A 19,025-nucleotide genomic window follows, 5' to 3' on the forward strand; every position below is an offset into this window, starting at 1 on the left:
CTCATAATGATCCTCAAAATAAGCTTACTCTCACGCCAAAGCACATTCCAAACTCAGTGACGTGCGGAGGGGTTCGGTGAAGGTTGTTGGGATACAATATAGATGCCTGCTTCCTCCTCATTGGAGGCTGAAAGTTTAAGACTATCTAGAAAAACTACTCAACTCAAACAATGTTCCCCGAATGCAGTTTTTATAACATAATAATCTGGATTTTGTCTTTTCAGTAAAGCACCTAGAATGCGGCTTTTCTAGCTCTCACTTGGATGTAGAGCCAAAGGCCTTAAAAGGTAATGAGGAGGGATGCCTGGGTGGCTCAGTAGGTTAAGCCACTGCCTTTGGCTCAGGTCGTGATCCCAGGGTCCTGGGACCAAGTTCCACATGAGGCTCCTTGCTCGGCAGGGAGCCTGCTTCTCTCTCTGACTCTGCCTGCCACTCTGCCTGCTTGTGTGTGGTCTCTCCCTCTCTCTGACAAATAAATAAATAAATACATAAAATCTTAAAAAAAAAAAAAGGTAATGAGGAGACATGTGGGTTGATACTGTCATAGAAATTGCAGAGTCTTAAACATGGACTGGATCTTGCATGCAAGTCATTTCATGCTTAGCCAAAATGATTCAAGAGAAGAGCCACAAACTAGACAAAAAAATCCCTAAAAAAATTCATTTTTAATCCCCATTTCACCCTTCCAACACCAACTACTGGTCTCTAAAGTTGTATTTATTAATCAAGGTCACAATTTTTAGCATGGATTAAATTTTAAGTAAGGTGTCACCAGTTGCCTAGTCCTGATTGGATGGGTAGGTTGGGGATTGTGAGAAAATTATCCCAATAACACCTAGCAATGAGTGACATAATCTGCTAACATCTCCGCAAAGACAAACTTCTGGCAAAATATACTCCAAGATAACTAAATACTTATTTATTTAGCAATTTATTATACTTATCGCTAACAACTTGGTTAAAAGATCAAGATTGAGTATCAAACAAGTATAGGTTAGGTTTTAGAATTTATTTATGACAACTAGTTAGTTGATTCAATTGTTTCTTCAAGCCATGCCTTTCAATAGACAAATATGTATATCTCCTTGAACTCTGAGAAAGGAAAAGCATCGACCTACTTTAACCCAAAGTGGCACTTAATCACTAAGATATTAATTAAAATAAAGGAGAGGGAGGAGGAGGAGTTCTGCTCTGCTACCCTGCTTAGGATTAAGAAAGTCACAGAGGGGAGGCTGGTTGACTCAGTAGGTAGTAGCATGCGAGTATTGATCTTGGGGTTCGAGTTCCATGTTGGGTGTGGAGATTACTTAAAAATAAAATCTTAAAAAAAAAAAGTCACGGAAAATATCCTTATAATGAGGAAAAGTTGGAAAAATCAAAAGAGGAAAGAAAAAATCATTCCTTATTTTAAATCCAAAAATCTATATATTTGTAACCACAGGACTGTACATTTTATTTTTAATTTATTATTTTTAACTTATTTTAAAGATTTATTTATTATTTTAGAGAGAGAGAGAGCATGCATGCATGAGTGCAGGGGAATGGGGAGCAGGGAAGAGAGAGAGGGAGGAGAGAATCTCAAGTAGACTCCCTACTGAGCACCGAGGCAGAGGTGGGGACCAATCCTGCAGTGCTCAGATCCCACGTGAGCAGAAATCAAGAATCCAACAGCTAAGAGACTGAAGCACCCAGGCACCCCATTTAATTTTTTTTAAGTTTATTTACTTGTAATCTCTATGCCCAATATGGGGTTTGAACTCACGACCCTGAGACCAAGAGTCACACGCTCTACTGACTGGACCAGGCAGGCACCCCTGAATTGTACACTTTAAAAGGGTGAATTGTGTTTCTGTGAATTGTATCTCAATAAAGCTGTTATTTTTTAAAGGAAAAGAAAAAAATCTGAAGCCCCAAGACACAAGATAAACTGAATTCCAAAGGAGATAAACCTCTCTCAGGAGGGACAGAGACACAAATTATTTCCCCTTCGAGAAAAGGAGAAAAAAAAAAAAAAAAGCTTAAATTTTACAGAATTTTTAAAGGGTAAGTCCCTGGGAACCCTTGCCACAAAACGGTCCAGCTCTTTTTTTTCTACAGGTTTCCTTCAAGTTCTCAGGAGAAAGACTGGCAGTAGGGGAAAGAAATATGAACAACAGCCCATCACTGGTGAGCAGGCACAAAACCCACTTGATTTCTAGGACCCTTCTTTGGCATTCAAAGCAAAAGCCAGAAGCCGCTGGGGGAAGGATCCAAACCTTGCATTGCTACAAAGCATTGGTTTTCTGAGGCTAGGGAGAGGGCAAGAATTACTGAGAAATAAAATATCATTCCTGAGTTATTTCTGAGTGTACAACAGTGTTCAGTGGTATAAGAGCTGGATATGAAGACAGGCTCAGGAGACCCTAACCGGCAGTTTGCCAAGCAAGTTCTACAACACATTTTTTCTTAGAACATTGAAGCAAGTTATAGGCATGTATTCTGGTATTAAAGGATTTAAATATTAAAAAAATAATAAAGACATTTGAAATTTATGGAAAGGATGGTTATTCTTTCTAAAAGATGGAGTAGGTCTGGCCACAATCTGTTGGGATGACAGCAGGGAAAGGAGGCAGCAAAGGTCAAGGGTGCATTTATTTTTTATTTCTATGAGAGGTTACAAAAGATCATCCCCTCAAGAAAAGAGATGGTGGCATGAACATTTAGGAATATTAATAGAGTTAAAACCTTGAAGAAGAATCAATCCTGGAACAGTTTAGAATTCAGATTTACTTAAGTTTTCAGCCATCAATATAAGTTCAGGGTAAAAAATAAAACAGTAAAACATCAACAAAATGGAAGTTTAAAAGAAAAGTAATAAATATTAAAAAGTACGTTAGTCAGATGCAGAAAAAGGTCTGTACTGTTGATATAAATGAGTCAAAAAGTACTAGCTTTCTTTTGAAGAGACTTGGTTACAGTACCAGAACCCAGACTGCACACCAAATGGCAAAGCCCCCTAATACAGATGGAACACTGATCAGCCTTTTCTCTTTAAGAGCGTGAACATTTGCAGCTCTTATAGCATTGGAGATTCTGGGCTGGCACTCCTTTGAGAAACTGACATCAAGTCATGGAGAATGGTACCTCACCTATCTTTGGTCATAAAAAGGAGACCATAGACGTTTGTTTGCTATTTCCTGTTCCCCACACCCCCACTGTCCCAAAGGAGTAAATGAATTGAAATTAACACAGAGAAGGTTTTATACTGTTTTTTGGTGAAAACAGGTGACTTGGAACATTCCAGCTGGCTAAAACAAATGCCATTTACTCAGCAAAAATTTCCCAAAGGTTAACTGAAGTTTTGGTATTATACTGGGCACTGTGAACTACACCTTCTTTTTGGTCATAATCTGTAATTCAGAATAGGTTTAAATCTTTCCCACTCACTGAGAAAAAAGTTCTTGTAAATTGATCAGTGAATATTAAAGTTTTAATGTCTACTTTGTAGCTGATAGCTAAAGTTAATAATTCTCTATAGAAACCAATTCTTCCTAAGTCACTTCAGTCACTGGAATTACTCTTTAAAATATCTTTATTGGGGCGCCTGGGTGGCTCAGGTCGTGATCTCAGGGTCCTGGGATTGAGCCCCCGCATAGGGCTCTCTGCTCAGCGGGGAGCCTGCTTCCTCCTCTTTCTCTGCCTGCCTCTCTGCCTACTTGTGATCTCTCTCTCTCTGTCAAATAAATAAATAAAATTTAAAAAAAAAAAGTCTTTTTCTTCCAAAAGCATTTTCAAAGCATTGATTTATCCGCAGCTCCATTCTAGAGGCTTACTTCAGATATCAGCTTTTCTAAAAACTCTTCTCTTCCCCTTCAGAAAAGCCATGAGATTTTGGAGAACAGCCTTCCAAACAGAGCCAATAGCAGGTGCAAACATCAAGTGATGCTGGCAAGAGCTTGTGTCTAAGGAATGGAGACAGAGACATGGCCATGTGGCTGGATATGGTGACCAAAGTTGGGGAGAGAAACAGGCACCAGACCCTTTGGGATCCTGGTAAGAACCCTGGATTTTTATTCTAAATAAATTTGAAAGTATTGGAAACATTTCATTTACTGGAGTTATATGAAAATGAATGAGTGAACATTATATAAACTATTGAAATAGTCTTCAAATCGTTTCAAAGTCAGGAAGGATAAAAAATAACACCATCCTTTCTTGTTCTTTCTGCCATTTCTCATATCTTCTTATAGTAAGCATGGTATTTTCATTTTGATCTCACTCAGAGTTATGGTGAAGGCTTATCACAACCTTTCTCTAACGTAAAAACTCAGTATGAGGAAATTAAAGTAAAGAAAGCTCAGTAAACTTCCACCAATTTAAGGAATGGAGAGAAGTCTGATTAACAAAGTAAAATGGAAATGAATTAATTTTGTGTAAAGATACTCACGTAGTTTCAACCACATTCAGAACAGAACTTGCCGGCAACTTACTTAAATATTTTAGAAGCCCTCTGAGCAGGCGTTAAGTAAAAAGTTACATATTCACCAAAGAATTCCTTTTTAAGGGTCTAAAAATGTTAGGTAGCCCCAGGAAAGACTAACCCGTCTGCCGGAATCTGATGACTTGGGCATTTTGAGTTCATGCTCGTAATATACCCATACAATATACTTAGTATACTTAAACAAAAACACAGATCCACATGTAGAGGCAGGAATAACTGTAATAAAGCAAGGATTATCAATGACACAATACCATTTCTTAAGATAAATCAGCATTTTATGAGAGCTGATAGGAAGTTAACTTTGACAATAACATCAAGGATCTTAATAAACAAATGAGAAAAGACATGTCAATGGCTAAAGCAAGACAGTAAAACAAAAAAGCCAGAGAGAAATTTCTTAACTGGTTTATGATATACTCCCACAAATCCACGAGGTTTGATGTGACTAATATTCCACCTTCTTAAAAGACATCAGCACCTCCCACCCCTTCTGAAACAGCAATGATAACAGAAACAACCATCTGCTTGCTACATAGGACAGAAAGCATTTTTCTTCTTCTTGGAGTCGCAATGAGGTGGCTTTTTGAAGGGAAAGGAAGAGACAGAAGAGACAGAATTAACTAGTAGAGAAAAAAATTACATAAAAGTAACCATTAACAGGGAACAGACCATTACACTGAAAAAAAAAAAGAAAAACAGAAGGACAGAAGAAAAAGAACTGCAAGAGTTAAACACATGCCAATTAGAAAAGTCTAATTTTCATTTGTACCAAAGATATGAGGGAATCTAGCGTAGGCAAGAAGAGGAGGATTTTAATAACGGAAAAGTGCCTACAGGAGACTGCAAAATGCCCCCCTCTTACACTGGAAGAGGAGAGAGCATCCAGGGCATGGCTCAGTAGAGTATAACCTCCCTGAGGAAGCATTTTCTTGGAAAAACTCAAGGTCAGATACACCTTTATGTTTCTTTAAAGATAGGGAAAACTCTGAAAACATATTATCTTCAAGTTTTAAAAGAAAATGTAAGCAGTTTAGGTCCAAAGAATTAAGAGTTTACTACCTACCACTGACTTAAGATAATAAAGTAGGAAATGGGATTTTTTTTTTTTTTTTTTTTAGATTTCATTTATTTATTTGACACACAGAGAGAGATCACAAGTAGGCAGAGCGGCAGGCAGAGAGAGAGGGGGAAGTAGGCTCCCTGCTGAGCAGAGAGCCTGATGTGGGACTTGATCCCAGGACCCTGAGATCATGACCTGAGCTGAAGGCAGAGGCTTAACCCACTGAGCCACCCAGGCGTCTGAAATTAGATTTTCTTAAAAAAAAAATCTTAGCAGTAGATACAAAACACTATTACTTATTTACATATGTGTCTATGTTCCCACTTATCCATTTTTATTCATTATAACAAAGGTCAATTTAGAAAATGTCTCTTTTGCTTATAGAAGTAAGATCAGGGGCACTGGGGTGGCTCAGTGGGTTAAAGCCTCTGCTTTCAGCTCAGGTCATGATCTTAGGGTCCTGGGATGGAGCCCCGTATAGGGCTCTCTGCTCAGCAGGGAGCCTGCTTCCTCCTCTCTCCCTCTCTGCCTGCCTCTCTGCCTACTTGTGATCTCTGTCTGTCAAATAAATAAAATCTTAAAAAAAAAAAAAAGAAGTAAGAACAAACTAGATAAAGGATCTTGGTACAACTAGAAAAAAGCATGGTGCACCGGGTTTGGGAAATAGCAGGAGTCTGGGATGCTTCCCTTATTATTTTATATGGTATATAACTGTGACCTTGAACACTTCTCCTAACAACCTTGATCTTGTTTTTTCCATTTAAACAGAAATAATTTAATTGTCTTACTGATTTCATAGAGCCAATATGTATAAAAAATGGCATGTAAATTTTTAAGTTCTGTTAAAGGAGTTCAGAGTGGTAAACTTTAGGATTGAGTTTAGTATAGTTTCAGACTGGGTTTATATTTATTTGCTAAATAGAAACATTAATCTGAAGGCTAAAATTGCTCAGTGGTCATTTTAGGTAACTTGATCTCTGTTGGTTGTTAATAATGTTATAGTTCAATGGGAAATATCATATTATATTTGGGAAAGTTGTTCTAGATGCAATCAGAAGGAGTATGCTACAAGGGTAGGAATTACACCAGAAACATATACATGTAAACTGACTTTTTTGCTTTGAAGACACTAATAGAAAATAATTTAATCCTTTACTAAAAATCTCTAAAATATATAAAGAAAAGTGCCAGGAAGAAAAAAAATCTTAGTAGGAGAACCACAATTTCATTTTGTTGTTGTTTTGATTGTGTGTGTGTGTGGGGGGAGGTGGACTATATAAAGTAGCATTAAAATCAAACATTTTTTAAAAAAAAATTTTAAAAAAGGTGATATGATAGTGATTTTTTAAAAAAGAGAAACTTCCAGGCAGTTAAATGGATATCTCTCCTTATCCCAATTTAATTGAAATTACATCTTGTTACTGAGAGCTTATGAATGCCACATCTTTTCCCATGGGCCAACTGAAAAACTAGTGGCTTTTAATACTAAGGTGTAACCCAGTAATTAAAGATGTCTGCCTTGCTATTTTATATCTCTTTTAACAATCAGGGAGATCTAAAAAAAATCAGGGAGATCTGACTATACAGGTTTATTGACCCATCTCACCAATACTTGAGGATTAAAATTTAAGTTAAACCTTTATGAAGAAGGCTCAGAGTAGATACAAAGTAAACAGGACAATCCCAACCCTTAAGAGCATTTATTCCAACAAGGAAGATAGATTTCTGAATAACAGTAATTGAAAAGTCAAATAAAATAGTGTATTAAGAGAACTCTGAAGACATTAATTCTTATAGGTGGCATCTGGAAGCTTTTTTGGCAAATGTGGCATTTAAGCAATATCTTGAGGGGTATTTTATTTATACAGGTGGACTGGTGGGGTGGCATTCCTGGTTGATGAAGCAGAGTCATGAAAGTACCTAATACATTTGAGTAAATGTGAGACAAGTAGTGTTTTCACCAGACTGCATTCTCTACAAGGGCAGGGAGTATGGCCCATTTCATCCACTGCTAGAACAACAGCATTTAGAACACTGTCTGGTACAAGATAAATATTTATTAAATAAACTGAACACTGAGTAACTGAAAGATAAAAGGCACTAGAAATGCAGGCTTAGCTCATAAAATCTTAAGAATATGTAGATGATAAAGAACATTGCAGGTTTTGGCAGAATAAAATAATCTGCTATATGTTTTAATATTAAAATATTAGATTATATTAAAATTCTGGAAGCAATGTCAATTGATTGGAGAGGTGAGTCCACAGGCAAGGTAAGATAAAAGGCATGAAGATTACAAAGAAAAGTATGAAAATGGGATTCAGAAGTGGAACTGACAGGAGTTAAAGATAACCCTAGAAATCTCCAAACTGAGTAACCAGAAGAATGGTGGTACCATTACATAAGCAAACAGGCAAATCATAAATTTTAGTAGAGAAAGAGAAAGAAATAAGTTCAGTTTTAGGCACATTCAACTTAAGGTGTTGACTGGAAATCCATATGGAGACGTTTAGTATAAGGAAGGAGAGTTAGATTTGGGGTTTAAATTTTTTTTTTAAAATTTTTAAAGATTTTATTTATTTACTTGAAAGAGAATGAGTGAGAGAGAGCATTAGAGAGGAGCAGGTCAGAGGGAGAAGCAGACTCCCCAAGGAGTTGGGAGCCCGAAGCGGGACTCGATCCTGGAAGTCCGGAATCATGACCTGAGCCGAAGGCAGTCGTTCAACCAACTGAGCGAGCCACCCAGGCGCCCTAGATTTGGGGTTTAGAGGTAAACCAAGATGAAAGCTGTAGATGAACTCAATCAACAGGTATTTATTCTCCCTGCCTACTCTGCACCAGCACCAATAGTTGAGGCTTCAGTGTAGCGGTAATAGTTATGAGAGCGCACAGTCTAGATGAGGGAACGACCTTGAGAAACTTATACATACCCATTGAAGAGAAAAGGGGCTAAAGGGCCACTGGAGGATATGAAGGCAGAATGATGAGATCAAGGAAACATGTTTGTTTGTTTGTTTATTTCAATAATTATTTTAAAAAAGATTTTATTTGAGAGAGAGTGTGTGCGTGTGACGGGGGAGCGACAGACTGAGAGGGAGAAGCAGACACCCTGCTGAGCAGGGAACCTGATGTGGGACTCAATCCCAGGATCCTGGGATCATGATCCCCTGAGCCAAAGGACAAAGGCATGACCTGACTAAGTCACCCAAGCACCCCCATTTTTATTTATTTTTAGAAAGATTTTCTTTCCTTTGAGCGTGGGGGGTTGGGGGTGGGTGGGAAGGGACATAGGGAGAAAGAGAGAATCCCTGAGCGTCAAGCCTGATGCGAGTCCTGAGATCATGACCCAAACAAAAACTGGTCTGATGGTCCTTACGTGACTGAGCCACCCAAGCACCTAAGGGAACATTTTAAAGAAGAAAGCTAAAGAAAAGAAGGTATACAAACTATTAAACTCTCGAGAATCTTTCCTAGTCTGCAGTTCCCTTCTGAGCACAAATAAAAAAAATAAAAGAAGTGTTAAGTAGGAATCAAGCTTTTCAAAAAGAAAACTGGGAACACACACAAATCTCACAAATGTCACAAGGAACCAGTGAGGTCTACAAGAAAATGGAAAAAGAAATATGGTTCTAGCCTTAAATCTGCTATGGTAACCTGAAGTGAATTCTTTAGACTCTATATATGTCCAACTACTCACATAGAAATAGGAATTTTTTAAAAAATGGGGGAAATACTAACACGAACTTAGCAATATATTGAGAAGTGGCAAAGTCAATTTGAACTCAAATCATACAGAAGTATTTAACTAAATGCTTTATTGAGAGTTTCAAATGAGAGAGGAAATATCAAAGAATATAATCCATATGTGAGTTACCATTAATGTAAATCAGGAGAAAAAATGCTACATGAGTTCTCCAGTTTGAGGGTCCCTCCCTCATGGACTTGAACTGAATTCACTTATAAACACGGACTACATTATATATCCAGTATCATAATGTAACTTAATTGGTTTAAATTACATTTTTCAGAAGCTAGATTGAAACTCTGATGAAGAGAAATTCTTTGATAAAATACAATCAATGACAAATAAGGAAAAAACTACCAAGCTGTGGCAGAGTGGGTGACTTAACCCTCTGGGTGTATGATTCCCCTCCGGCGAGTTCTTAGAGGGAGAATAAGGACCAAGGGCATAAATCTCTTCACGAGTTCCAATACATGATGACAAAGCACCTTTCGGGAATGGTACACCAATTCATATTCTTTAAAGTGGCTGAAAAAGTTTTTGTCCTTGATGAAAGATAAAAGGTGTACTATTGCTTTTGCTCAGAATTGTTTCATTGGATTGTTTGGACTTCTTTCCGGATATGCCTGTTACTGATAATGTAGAGCTCATTATACATAAAAAGAGAGATATCTTGTCATCACTGCAAACGAACATCACCCACACCAACTTCATGCTTCCATAGTTTAGAGCATAAAACTGTGATGAAATGCCTGACTGCAAATTCCACCTGTCTTCCTGCTATTTGGCAAATCTTTCCTTGTTTGATCCTCTCACCATGATTCCCAGCAGCAGCCTATTGTAAATCTCCTGTTTTCCTTAAATTCCAGTCCTAGCCTAAATCCCTTCCCTATACAGATGTGTCAAATGCTGAGCATCCAAACAGAGCAATTCCCAGAGTCTAGAATAAGAGTAAGGCATACGGGAAGCTAAGTACTTACTACTAGACTGGCACGGCACTCTTAAAAAAGGCACACATTTCGTTTAAAGCCCCATCTTGCTTCTTGTTCACTATGTGGTCCTGGGCAAAAGAGTCTTTCTAGGACAGAATTTCCTCATGAAGAGAACAGCATTTAAATAGCTACTTCAGAGGGCTGACGTGAAGCAACGACCCAAGGCAAGGAATGGCATATGGGTGGCTCTCAGTAACTGCTAGCTTCTTTCCATGTCTCCACGTTGCTCTGCTCTTTGCCAGAGTTGTCAGCGTTAAGTGGATTTTTACATAGGTATATTTATCACCTTTTTTCCACTTAACTCCCATAGACAATAGGGAGACATCGATGGGTCTTTATCACTACAAAGTCAATGTTCCACAACTTAGCTCCATCTCATCTCTCTAAATCCGTATCCTACCCCTCCTCCAAAAATCTTTCTATCTTAGGCAGACTGGATTTAATCAACTTTCCTGACATCTTGAATACTTAGATCCACATGCATTTTTCCTCTCATTTTCACAACTCTCCAATTGCCCAAATCCATTTCACTGTTAGGATACAGTATTATCATTGTTATTTGCAACCTTTATTGAGTGCTTTTTATGTGGCAGATACTGTTCTAAGTATATTACATGCAATATCTACTTCATCTTCACAAACCCTACATGATATTCTATCATCTCCAGTACTGAGACAAGAACACATATTTGCCTTTTTCCTCTAGAGTCTATATGCTCTTCTATCATAGGAGCCATGCCTTGCATTTTTTCCTTTGTATGATTATCTAGTTAAGCAGGAATTCAATGAATATATACATATATATTTCACATTTTGTTTAGCTGCCATAATACTCACTTTCATCAAATCTACCACTTTGTCAGACTACAAAGTTAGTAACAAGGTATGATGTGATTTAATAAGAAACACACATTTGGTCTTTGTCCTTGCACATAGCTCCTAAAGTCCTAAGTATTCAGAGCTATAAAAAGTGTTTTTTGATATGTTAATGAGTGACTTTTGGAAAGCACACAAGTAACCTAAGGATGTGAGGGATGCTGCCAGTGGAGCCAACTGTGTGATTAGAGGGTTACAATTTTCAGCAACACCCCTCCTACCTAGGAAAGAGGACAGAGACTGAGTTCAGGCACCAAAGGCCAATGAATTAATCAGTCATGTCTCAATAATGAAGCCTCCACAAAAATCCCAAAAGGACAAGGTCTGGAGAGCTTCCAGGTTGATGAACCAGAACGCGTCCATGTGCTGTCTTGCCGGGCCCCAAACTCTATAGGGACAGAAGCTCCTTTGCTTGGGATCTCATCCCTTGTATGTATCTCTGCATCTGCTATTGATTCATATTCTTTTGATATCCTTTGTAATAAACTGGCAATGTTGTTAGTAAACTGGTTTCCTAGAGGGAGCTGCTCTGGCAAATTAATGAAACCCAAGGGGGTGGGGGTCACGGAAACCTCTGATTTACAGTCAGTGGGTCAGAAGCACAGGTAGCAACCTGGACTTGCAATTGTCATCCGAACGGCAGGGTAGTTTTGTGGGACTGAGCCCTCAGTCTGTGGAATTGGATACTATCTCTGGGCAGATAGTGTCAGAATTGAGTTGAATTGTAGGACACACAGCTGGTGTTGGAGAATCGCCAGTGGTTTGGGGAGAAAGAAAACAAACATGCTGAAATGGGTGTCAGAATCTTAAAAGATCACCTAAATTTTAGAGATGTAATATTTTTGGGACTGCATCTATCTGCAGACATACAGTAAAGATTCTGTGTATAGAGTAATAGCAATGGCTGAAGTAGTAGGGTTTGATATAAAGAAATCCTTGGGGCACTAGGATTATGTCAGTTTGATCATTCTTGATTAAGGCCACTGTGAGCGACAGTGAGAAAACCCAAAGCAATAAAAAATTATGAGTAAATACAAGCAAACAACCTCCCCCTCCAAAAGACTGCAAATTCATCCGTGTTTTGTAGATTGCTTAAGACACTACAACAGAGAAAAAAAAAAAAAAAAAAAAAAAAAAAAAGACACTACAACAGAGAAAGAAGAAAGACTTAAGAAGTCCCATTTCTTTACTGGGTTTGTTGCCACAGTAAAAGCATAACTTTTTTGACATATAAATCAACATCCAACAATATCCTTTCTCCTCCCTGTGTGAGAAATATTCATTTGTAGTGTTTACAAAATATAAGGTGCTTCAGGAGGCTTCCTTAATCCTATGACTCTGATGGATTTTCTTTTTCCATGTCTTGACAATTTAGCAGAAAACAATGAAATCACAGCTCTCTGTCATAACATTATTTAGCCAAATCCAAAGACATAAGGAATATTTAAAGGTAACCACTAAAGGAGGAGCAAGTCATTTTCAAGTAATAGTTGAGAATAAATCACAAATAATGGAAAATTGTATATTTTTAAATAAAATTATTAACTTTAAAAAATGAACAAATTTCTGTTCAACTTATGAAAATAAAAATGCTCACACTTGTATACGTTGTCACCCTTTTTAAAGACCAAAAATGCTGAGAGTTTCAAATTAGCTTGCTTATGATTAAAGCTGAAAATGAGAAAGGCTACTATGAACAAACCATATGCTTAATTCATAAAGGGGTATAAAAGAAGTACATAGCACATTCCAGTGAAGAGGAGAAAAAAAAAGTTAATTAATTCAACTCAATTTTAGCTGAGGGCATTTTTCCACGACTGCTGAACCCTAGCATGTGCCAGGCAGCTAAAATTACACTAAAATGTGTAAGCTTTGTTGTTATTTTAGAGATAATCCAGGAAGCCAAACAAAGTAAAAAATTCTCACTGCATTTTTAACATGAACGCTTTAATCTTCAATCAAGTGTATACTTATCTTCTGTTTTAAGATCTTTATGTATTACCTCTTTTGTGTATGTCTGAAAGTTTTAAGATTAAAAAGTGAAAACAAACAAAAAAGAACAAAAGTGATTTTACATGTATTTCCAAAACATTGTTCATCCTCTAAAACCATTCTTACCAGTCTCTGTTTCTGAAGTTCTTCTCTAAGTAGTCGATCTTCTGGTAAAACGTCACATAACAAAAAGTAATTGTCTTGTTCTTCTGTTGAGAGATTAGGAAAATAAATAAGGTCTACGGCCATACCACCCTGAACCTGCCCGATCTCGTCTGATCTTGGAAGCTAAGCAGGGTCGGGCCTGGTTAGTACTTGGATGGGAGGAAAATAAATAAGAAATGGTATTTATCATTTTTTTCTCCAGAAGGATTTATTCCTTTAAAAAACATACATATATGTATGTCCATTAGAATCTCTCTTCTGGTATATAGTTCTGCTTAGCCATATTGAAGTTAGGCAACATAAAGAGAGCAATTTAATTTTAGCTACCACGAAAGTGAGAGATATCTAATTTAAGGAAGTAAGGTTATTTCTTTGGATTTTTGGATTATAGGGAAAATATGGTAGCTAAGATGTATACTTACCAAGTGGAGCTGTGGAATTGATTCTTATCACACTACAAAAATCTGTAATGGGCTGTTCAGTGAACCTTTTCCTCCAATATAAAATGTACCTTAGAATAATCAAAAACAAAGGATAGTAAGAAGACCCAATATTCTACTTACTATAGAGTGATAAGGTTTTATAAGACCATTTAATTATCCCAAAATAATAAATCAAATGTTGACTGAGAACTGCTAGAAAATTTGTAAGTGGAAATGCAGTAGAGCACTGTAGAAATATGAAATAAATATTTAATTAAATGAAATTACTCTGTAAAGGCGTGGACATGATTAAACTTTACTATCCCCAAATTCAATAAACAGACATATGGGGAAGTTAAAATGAATTATTTTTAGGTGATAATGAAGTTTTTCTGAAATCACATCTAAGTTTATGTGAATTTAAAATGCAACAATGATTAAATAGGCTTTATCACACATTTTCCAATAAATTGAAAAGTGGGGGGTTATCTTACACATAAAAGGCACTGAAGGCAAAAAAAAAAAAATGCAATGAGATGTCAGTCTAAATTCAACACCTATATGACAAGATAGAAAAATTTTGTATGTGCACGCTGTGGCTGAAATGAGGCAGATTTTTTGAAAAATAGCCAAGCTTACAATTATATCCAATGAGTGGAGTTAGAAGCAGCACCCTGTGTAAATTTTAAAGCATAACCTAACACTCGGACCGGCATTGTCTGATGAAATAAGGAGTAAGATGACAGGATTCAATGACCTGTTCATCTTTTTGTTTATCTAACAGGATTTATATTGGCAATTGCAATCTCATTTATCAAATGGTACCAAGACAAGAAGGTAGCCTCCTTTATGGGGAGAAGAGACATGGAAAGGTTGACTTTATAGCTGACCGTTTATCAGGCTATATGGTTGATACATAAAGAACAACAACAACAACAACAACAACAACAACAACAACAAAGAACAACCAAAAAAACTTAGAGCAGAGAAAGAAAAACCCCTGAAGGGGATGGGACTTATCGAAATAGATTTAGTAACAGACAGTAAAAATTTGGACATTTTAAATGGCTTGGTAGAGCAACTAGCAGTGTTTTGTACATAGTAGGTTAACAAGAAATATTTTTAAGAGGTAGAAGAGTGTTTAAAGATTCCTGTAAGTTTCTCTTAGTAGCCTTCAACTCTCACAATTTTGTCTCCTTTTAATTCTTCTTTCCCTTTTTCTTAACATTAATGTCCTAGCCCCATGGTGCTCTACAGAAAGGGCTTCATGTATTTAAAAAAAAAAAGAAAAAAAAAAGTGCTTGGGGAGAGGTCTGAGAGAAAGAGAGAACTGTGACACAGAAAAATATAAACAGATGACAAGACTGAGTTTGGAACATATAAGGAAAAGAAGTAAAAGAATAACATATGAAAATAGAACCATGTTTTAGTTCTTCCTTCTCATGTACAACCATACTGTTGACCTGGATGGTTAAATAAGGGGAGAACTCTTTCCTTATAGATGGTGCAAGACCTTATTTTAAGAGATCTAAAAATGACGTATCCGAAGCTCCAGCTCACCCTCAAACCATAACCACTGACACTATGGCGAGCTTGTTGGCTTCCACACTAGAAGTGTCAGATGCAGAAGGCAAGTGTGTATTGGAGCCATCAATGGGGATGAAAAGAAGAAAAGTACCTACAAAAGGGAGAAACATTATTCTCTGGTCACTGAGGGCAGACTGCACTGTCCACTTAGTATCTTAAACAGCTACTCTTATTCTCTTCTTTTTCATTCCCCACAATTTACCACCAAACCAGCGGAGAGAAAAAAAGGGGGAAATAAAAGGAAAGAGAAGACAACATAACAATGATACTCCCAGCCACTCTCCTTATTTTCCCCTCAGCATATTTCTATTGTAAATTGGTACCAGGGATGAAGAACACAGAAGAACCTCTATTAGAGACGCCAGGAATAGAAGATGGATTGTTCTTCCAAACCATACTGGTTCTTACAAACCATTTTCTGACTAATCAAATTCATACAGCAGAACTGGGTGCTAAGATAATGGACTTAAACAAAAACCAGGACAGTCAAGCTGGATACAGAGTTTTCATCATGGCTACCGCTACAATACACCATGGAGAGGTTCCTCACCCCGATTACTACTCCAGTGAGGCCATCTGGGGGATATTCAATGTTAGGGGAACACTTAGTGTGTCTCTTCTTCATGTTTTTACTTCTCTAGTGTATTTAAAGCTACAGCTGCAATCATTCAATATTTAAAGGCAGCCAATAAATGACATGTGATATGACTTCTTTATTTGGAGGACAGTTATCAAAGCATTTTATACTTCATTAAAAAGCCATAAGAGTATTTATTAGGTAATCAGCAAATACTTTTTTCTTTTGAAAGAATTTCAATCATGTTTCATTGAATTGTTTCCCAAAAAAATCCTTCTAGTAGTCTTGCTTGCCCAGCCTGACTGTAATTGGTGTACTTTCTGACAGAGGCATAAAGATTTGAGATATGGTTGCTAATTAAGTAGTACTGAGTGACTGGAACTTAATATAGAAAGGGGCAAGAATTAAGGAGTTACCATTTATCTTCTGGAAAAATTTTATTTACTGTATAAAGCTTGTAAATGGCTCAGTGTAAATAAATATGTTAAATGGCTCAAAGGAAAGATTTCTATTTTTGTTTTATTCTGAGAAAGTTTTACTGTTAACTTTTTTCCAATAAAATGTTAAATATATTTAACATGAAAATGTATAGTTTCTTTCCTATAAAGAACATGGTAAGTATCTCACCTATTATTTATCATCTTTATTACTTACTGTACTCAGAAGAAACAATTCCTCTCTGAGAAGCTATATATGTACACATACATATATATACACACACACATATACATGTAAATCTATACATATACACACACATATACCCACCCCTGAGACTTTTCCGACATTAGGAAAAAGTCATATAATGTTGAGAAGATTCCAACTTAACTCTCACAAGTAGTTAATGTTTGCATTGTTTTGGAGAGGAATTTTTAGTTTTCCTAAATAGTAGGAGGGTATTATCTAAAGGAGACTGGATATATCCAAAAGCATTTATTTTTTATTTATTTTTTTAATCCAAAAGCATTTAAAAGCAAGAGTTTATTCACATACGTTCTTGGTCAATTTGAAGTAACCACCAAAGTGAAGCTTACTGGGAGGACAGTTGACAAGGAAAAGCTAGGTTTCCAAATTTAAAAGTACATGTTTACCACATATTTTATTTAGAAAGTGTATACATATGTATATATACATATATCAGCTAAGTATCTTTTGCTTTTTAATTAAAGCATCTATTTTACTACATAACTGCATTTAGAGGGTGATTGATTTCAACATTTAATTATTGACTCCTAAGTCTGAGACCTAGTAAATAATTTGTTTTTTCTGCCCACATACAGATGAGATTAATATCAATGATAAAAAAGAAAGGTTAGCACAAATATAGCTACTTAGCTATTATACATAACACAAAGGAAAAAATATAAACTCAAATTTAGATATTCCTCACAGATTTTAGAGGAAAGATAAATCTCCAATTATCACTGGTAGGTCATCATATTTTTCTCCAATTCCTGAGGAAGAATTTGCATTTACATGATAAAGTGGGGTAAGAGAATTGATCTACATCAAAGAAAAGCTGAGTTATACAACTTATCAAAGAATAGCTCATTTGATAGTTCTGTCAATGGTTATTTGGTAAGAATCTGAAGATCTCTAGCCTAAAAAGTATCTACAACAAATCCAACAGACCTGACTACATACAACTAGAAATCATATATGAGAGTACTCCCAAAATACTCACATACACACACATACATATATATAAAAACACAAATATTTTAACTCAAAATAAAGATTAAGGAATGGGAATGAGAAGTATGAAGTGCTTCCTCTGAAATTATGTAATAATTAGTTTATCCTACTAGTTGGTAGCATATATCATTCATAACTCTCCTTCACATTCTCTTTCTGCTTCCTGACCAGACAACACCAACATCTAAAAAAGCGCAATGCTGAGTGGATAGGAGGGGTCATAATAATACAGAAAGCACTCAACAGACATTCTGTATTGGTGCAAGGCAGTTGAGAAGAAGATGAAGGGTTAGAGAATAGTATTACTCCCGTAGGCTTCCCGGCTATTTCAACTTAAAAACAAACTCATTCTCAAAGTTTAGAGTATTTAGGATCCTAAATTAAATTTTCTCAAAAGTTATATTTGATATATAATAATTATGTTTTCAGACCAGCATAATACCCATGGAAAATTCAAGCTATAGTTGTGGAAAACTAAGATTTCAAATATGTATCTTTTGTAATAAAAATATAATGAAATTTTTGGCTACCATCTGGTGGATATAAAAGATGTCCAAGGTACTGGCCAGTCCTATACACGTCCTGGTTTACCTAATGCTCAACAATCTTATGAGAGTTGGTGTTATCCCCTTTCACTGCTGAGGAAACTGTTGCTTAGAGTGGTTTAAGTACTACTGTTTGTTAGAAGTTACATGGTCAGGAAGTCACCAAGTCTTCACTCAACCCTAGGCCTGACTGGTTTCACAGTTCAATCTTAGTAATATAGCTTGCTGCTTTGCAGGACCAATCATAAGAAAGAAATTGCTTGCTAGGAATAATGCGGTCTGGCAGATACATCGTTTAGATGCAGAGATATTACGACATCTGGGCTACTGCAATGTTTTGTATGGAAATCAGGGCAGAATATCTAGAAATGGGTCTCGGCCAGATACACCAAAATGTATGCTTTTAGTAATTGTACAAAACCAGTTAATTACCATGATAATGTGCATATGAAAAATGCTTCCAAGTGTCAACTAATAACAACATGAACATAACTGCATTTCTCTTGGACAATCACTTCTAGGAATTAGGAATTAGAAAACAATGAGTAACTGCTTATATTACCTGTCTGTTGGTATGGATATTCTAAGTCAGCTGCTCATAAACTGGAGTTTAGCTCACTTTGGGTCCTGGCTCTTTAGGTGAAGTTCCTACATTTCACATATGCCCACGGTTGGCATTTCCTCAACCACTAACCTCTATGTCTCTGCTCTTCATCTTCTTCATCTTCTTCCACTCAGTACCTCATTCACTGACCTCAACAGCGATCTACGCTTATACCACTTTGGCTCGTTGAATAATTCTTTACTCTTTTGGCCTGACAGGCTCCAACCAAAGGTCCCCCTGTTCCCAACAATTTTTGGAAAATAGTATGAATGTTTACATTTGCATAGGAAT

At 36.6% G+C, this 19,025-nt stretch overlaps 1 protein-coding gene across 1 annotated transcript in view; it reads right to left on the reverse strand.

The window, feature by feature from the left end:
• Positions 1-19,025, reverse strand: part of ZNF277 (zinc finger protein 277) — a 102,523-nt gene that overhangs the window by 24,971 nt on the left and 58,527 nt on the right. Inside the window, exons 3-4 of the mRNA XM_032871232.1 lie at positions 13,730-13,818; positions 13,269-13,351 (exon numbers count right to left, since the gene is read on the reverse strand). Of these exons, the coding sequence (XP_032727123.1) occupies positions 13,269-13,351; positions 13,730-13,818 (172 nt within the window). The remainder of the gene's footprint in view (positions 1-13,268; positions 13,352-13,729; positions 13,819-19,025) is intronic.

Source organism: Lontra canadensis, unplaced genomic scaffold (genome assembly GCF_010015895.1).
Source record: "Lontra canadensis isolate GAN:19392208 unplaced genomic scaffold, GSC_riverotter_1.0 scaffold2, whole genome shotgun sequence".
NCBI lineage: Eukaryota > Metazoa > Chordata > Mammalia > Carnivora > Mustelidae > Lontra > Lontra canadensis.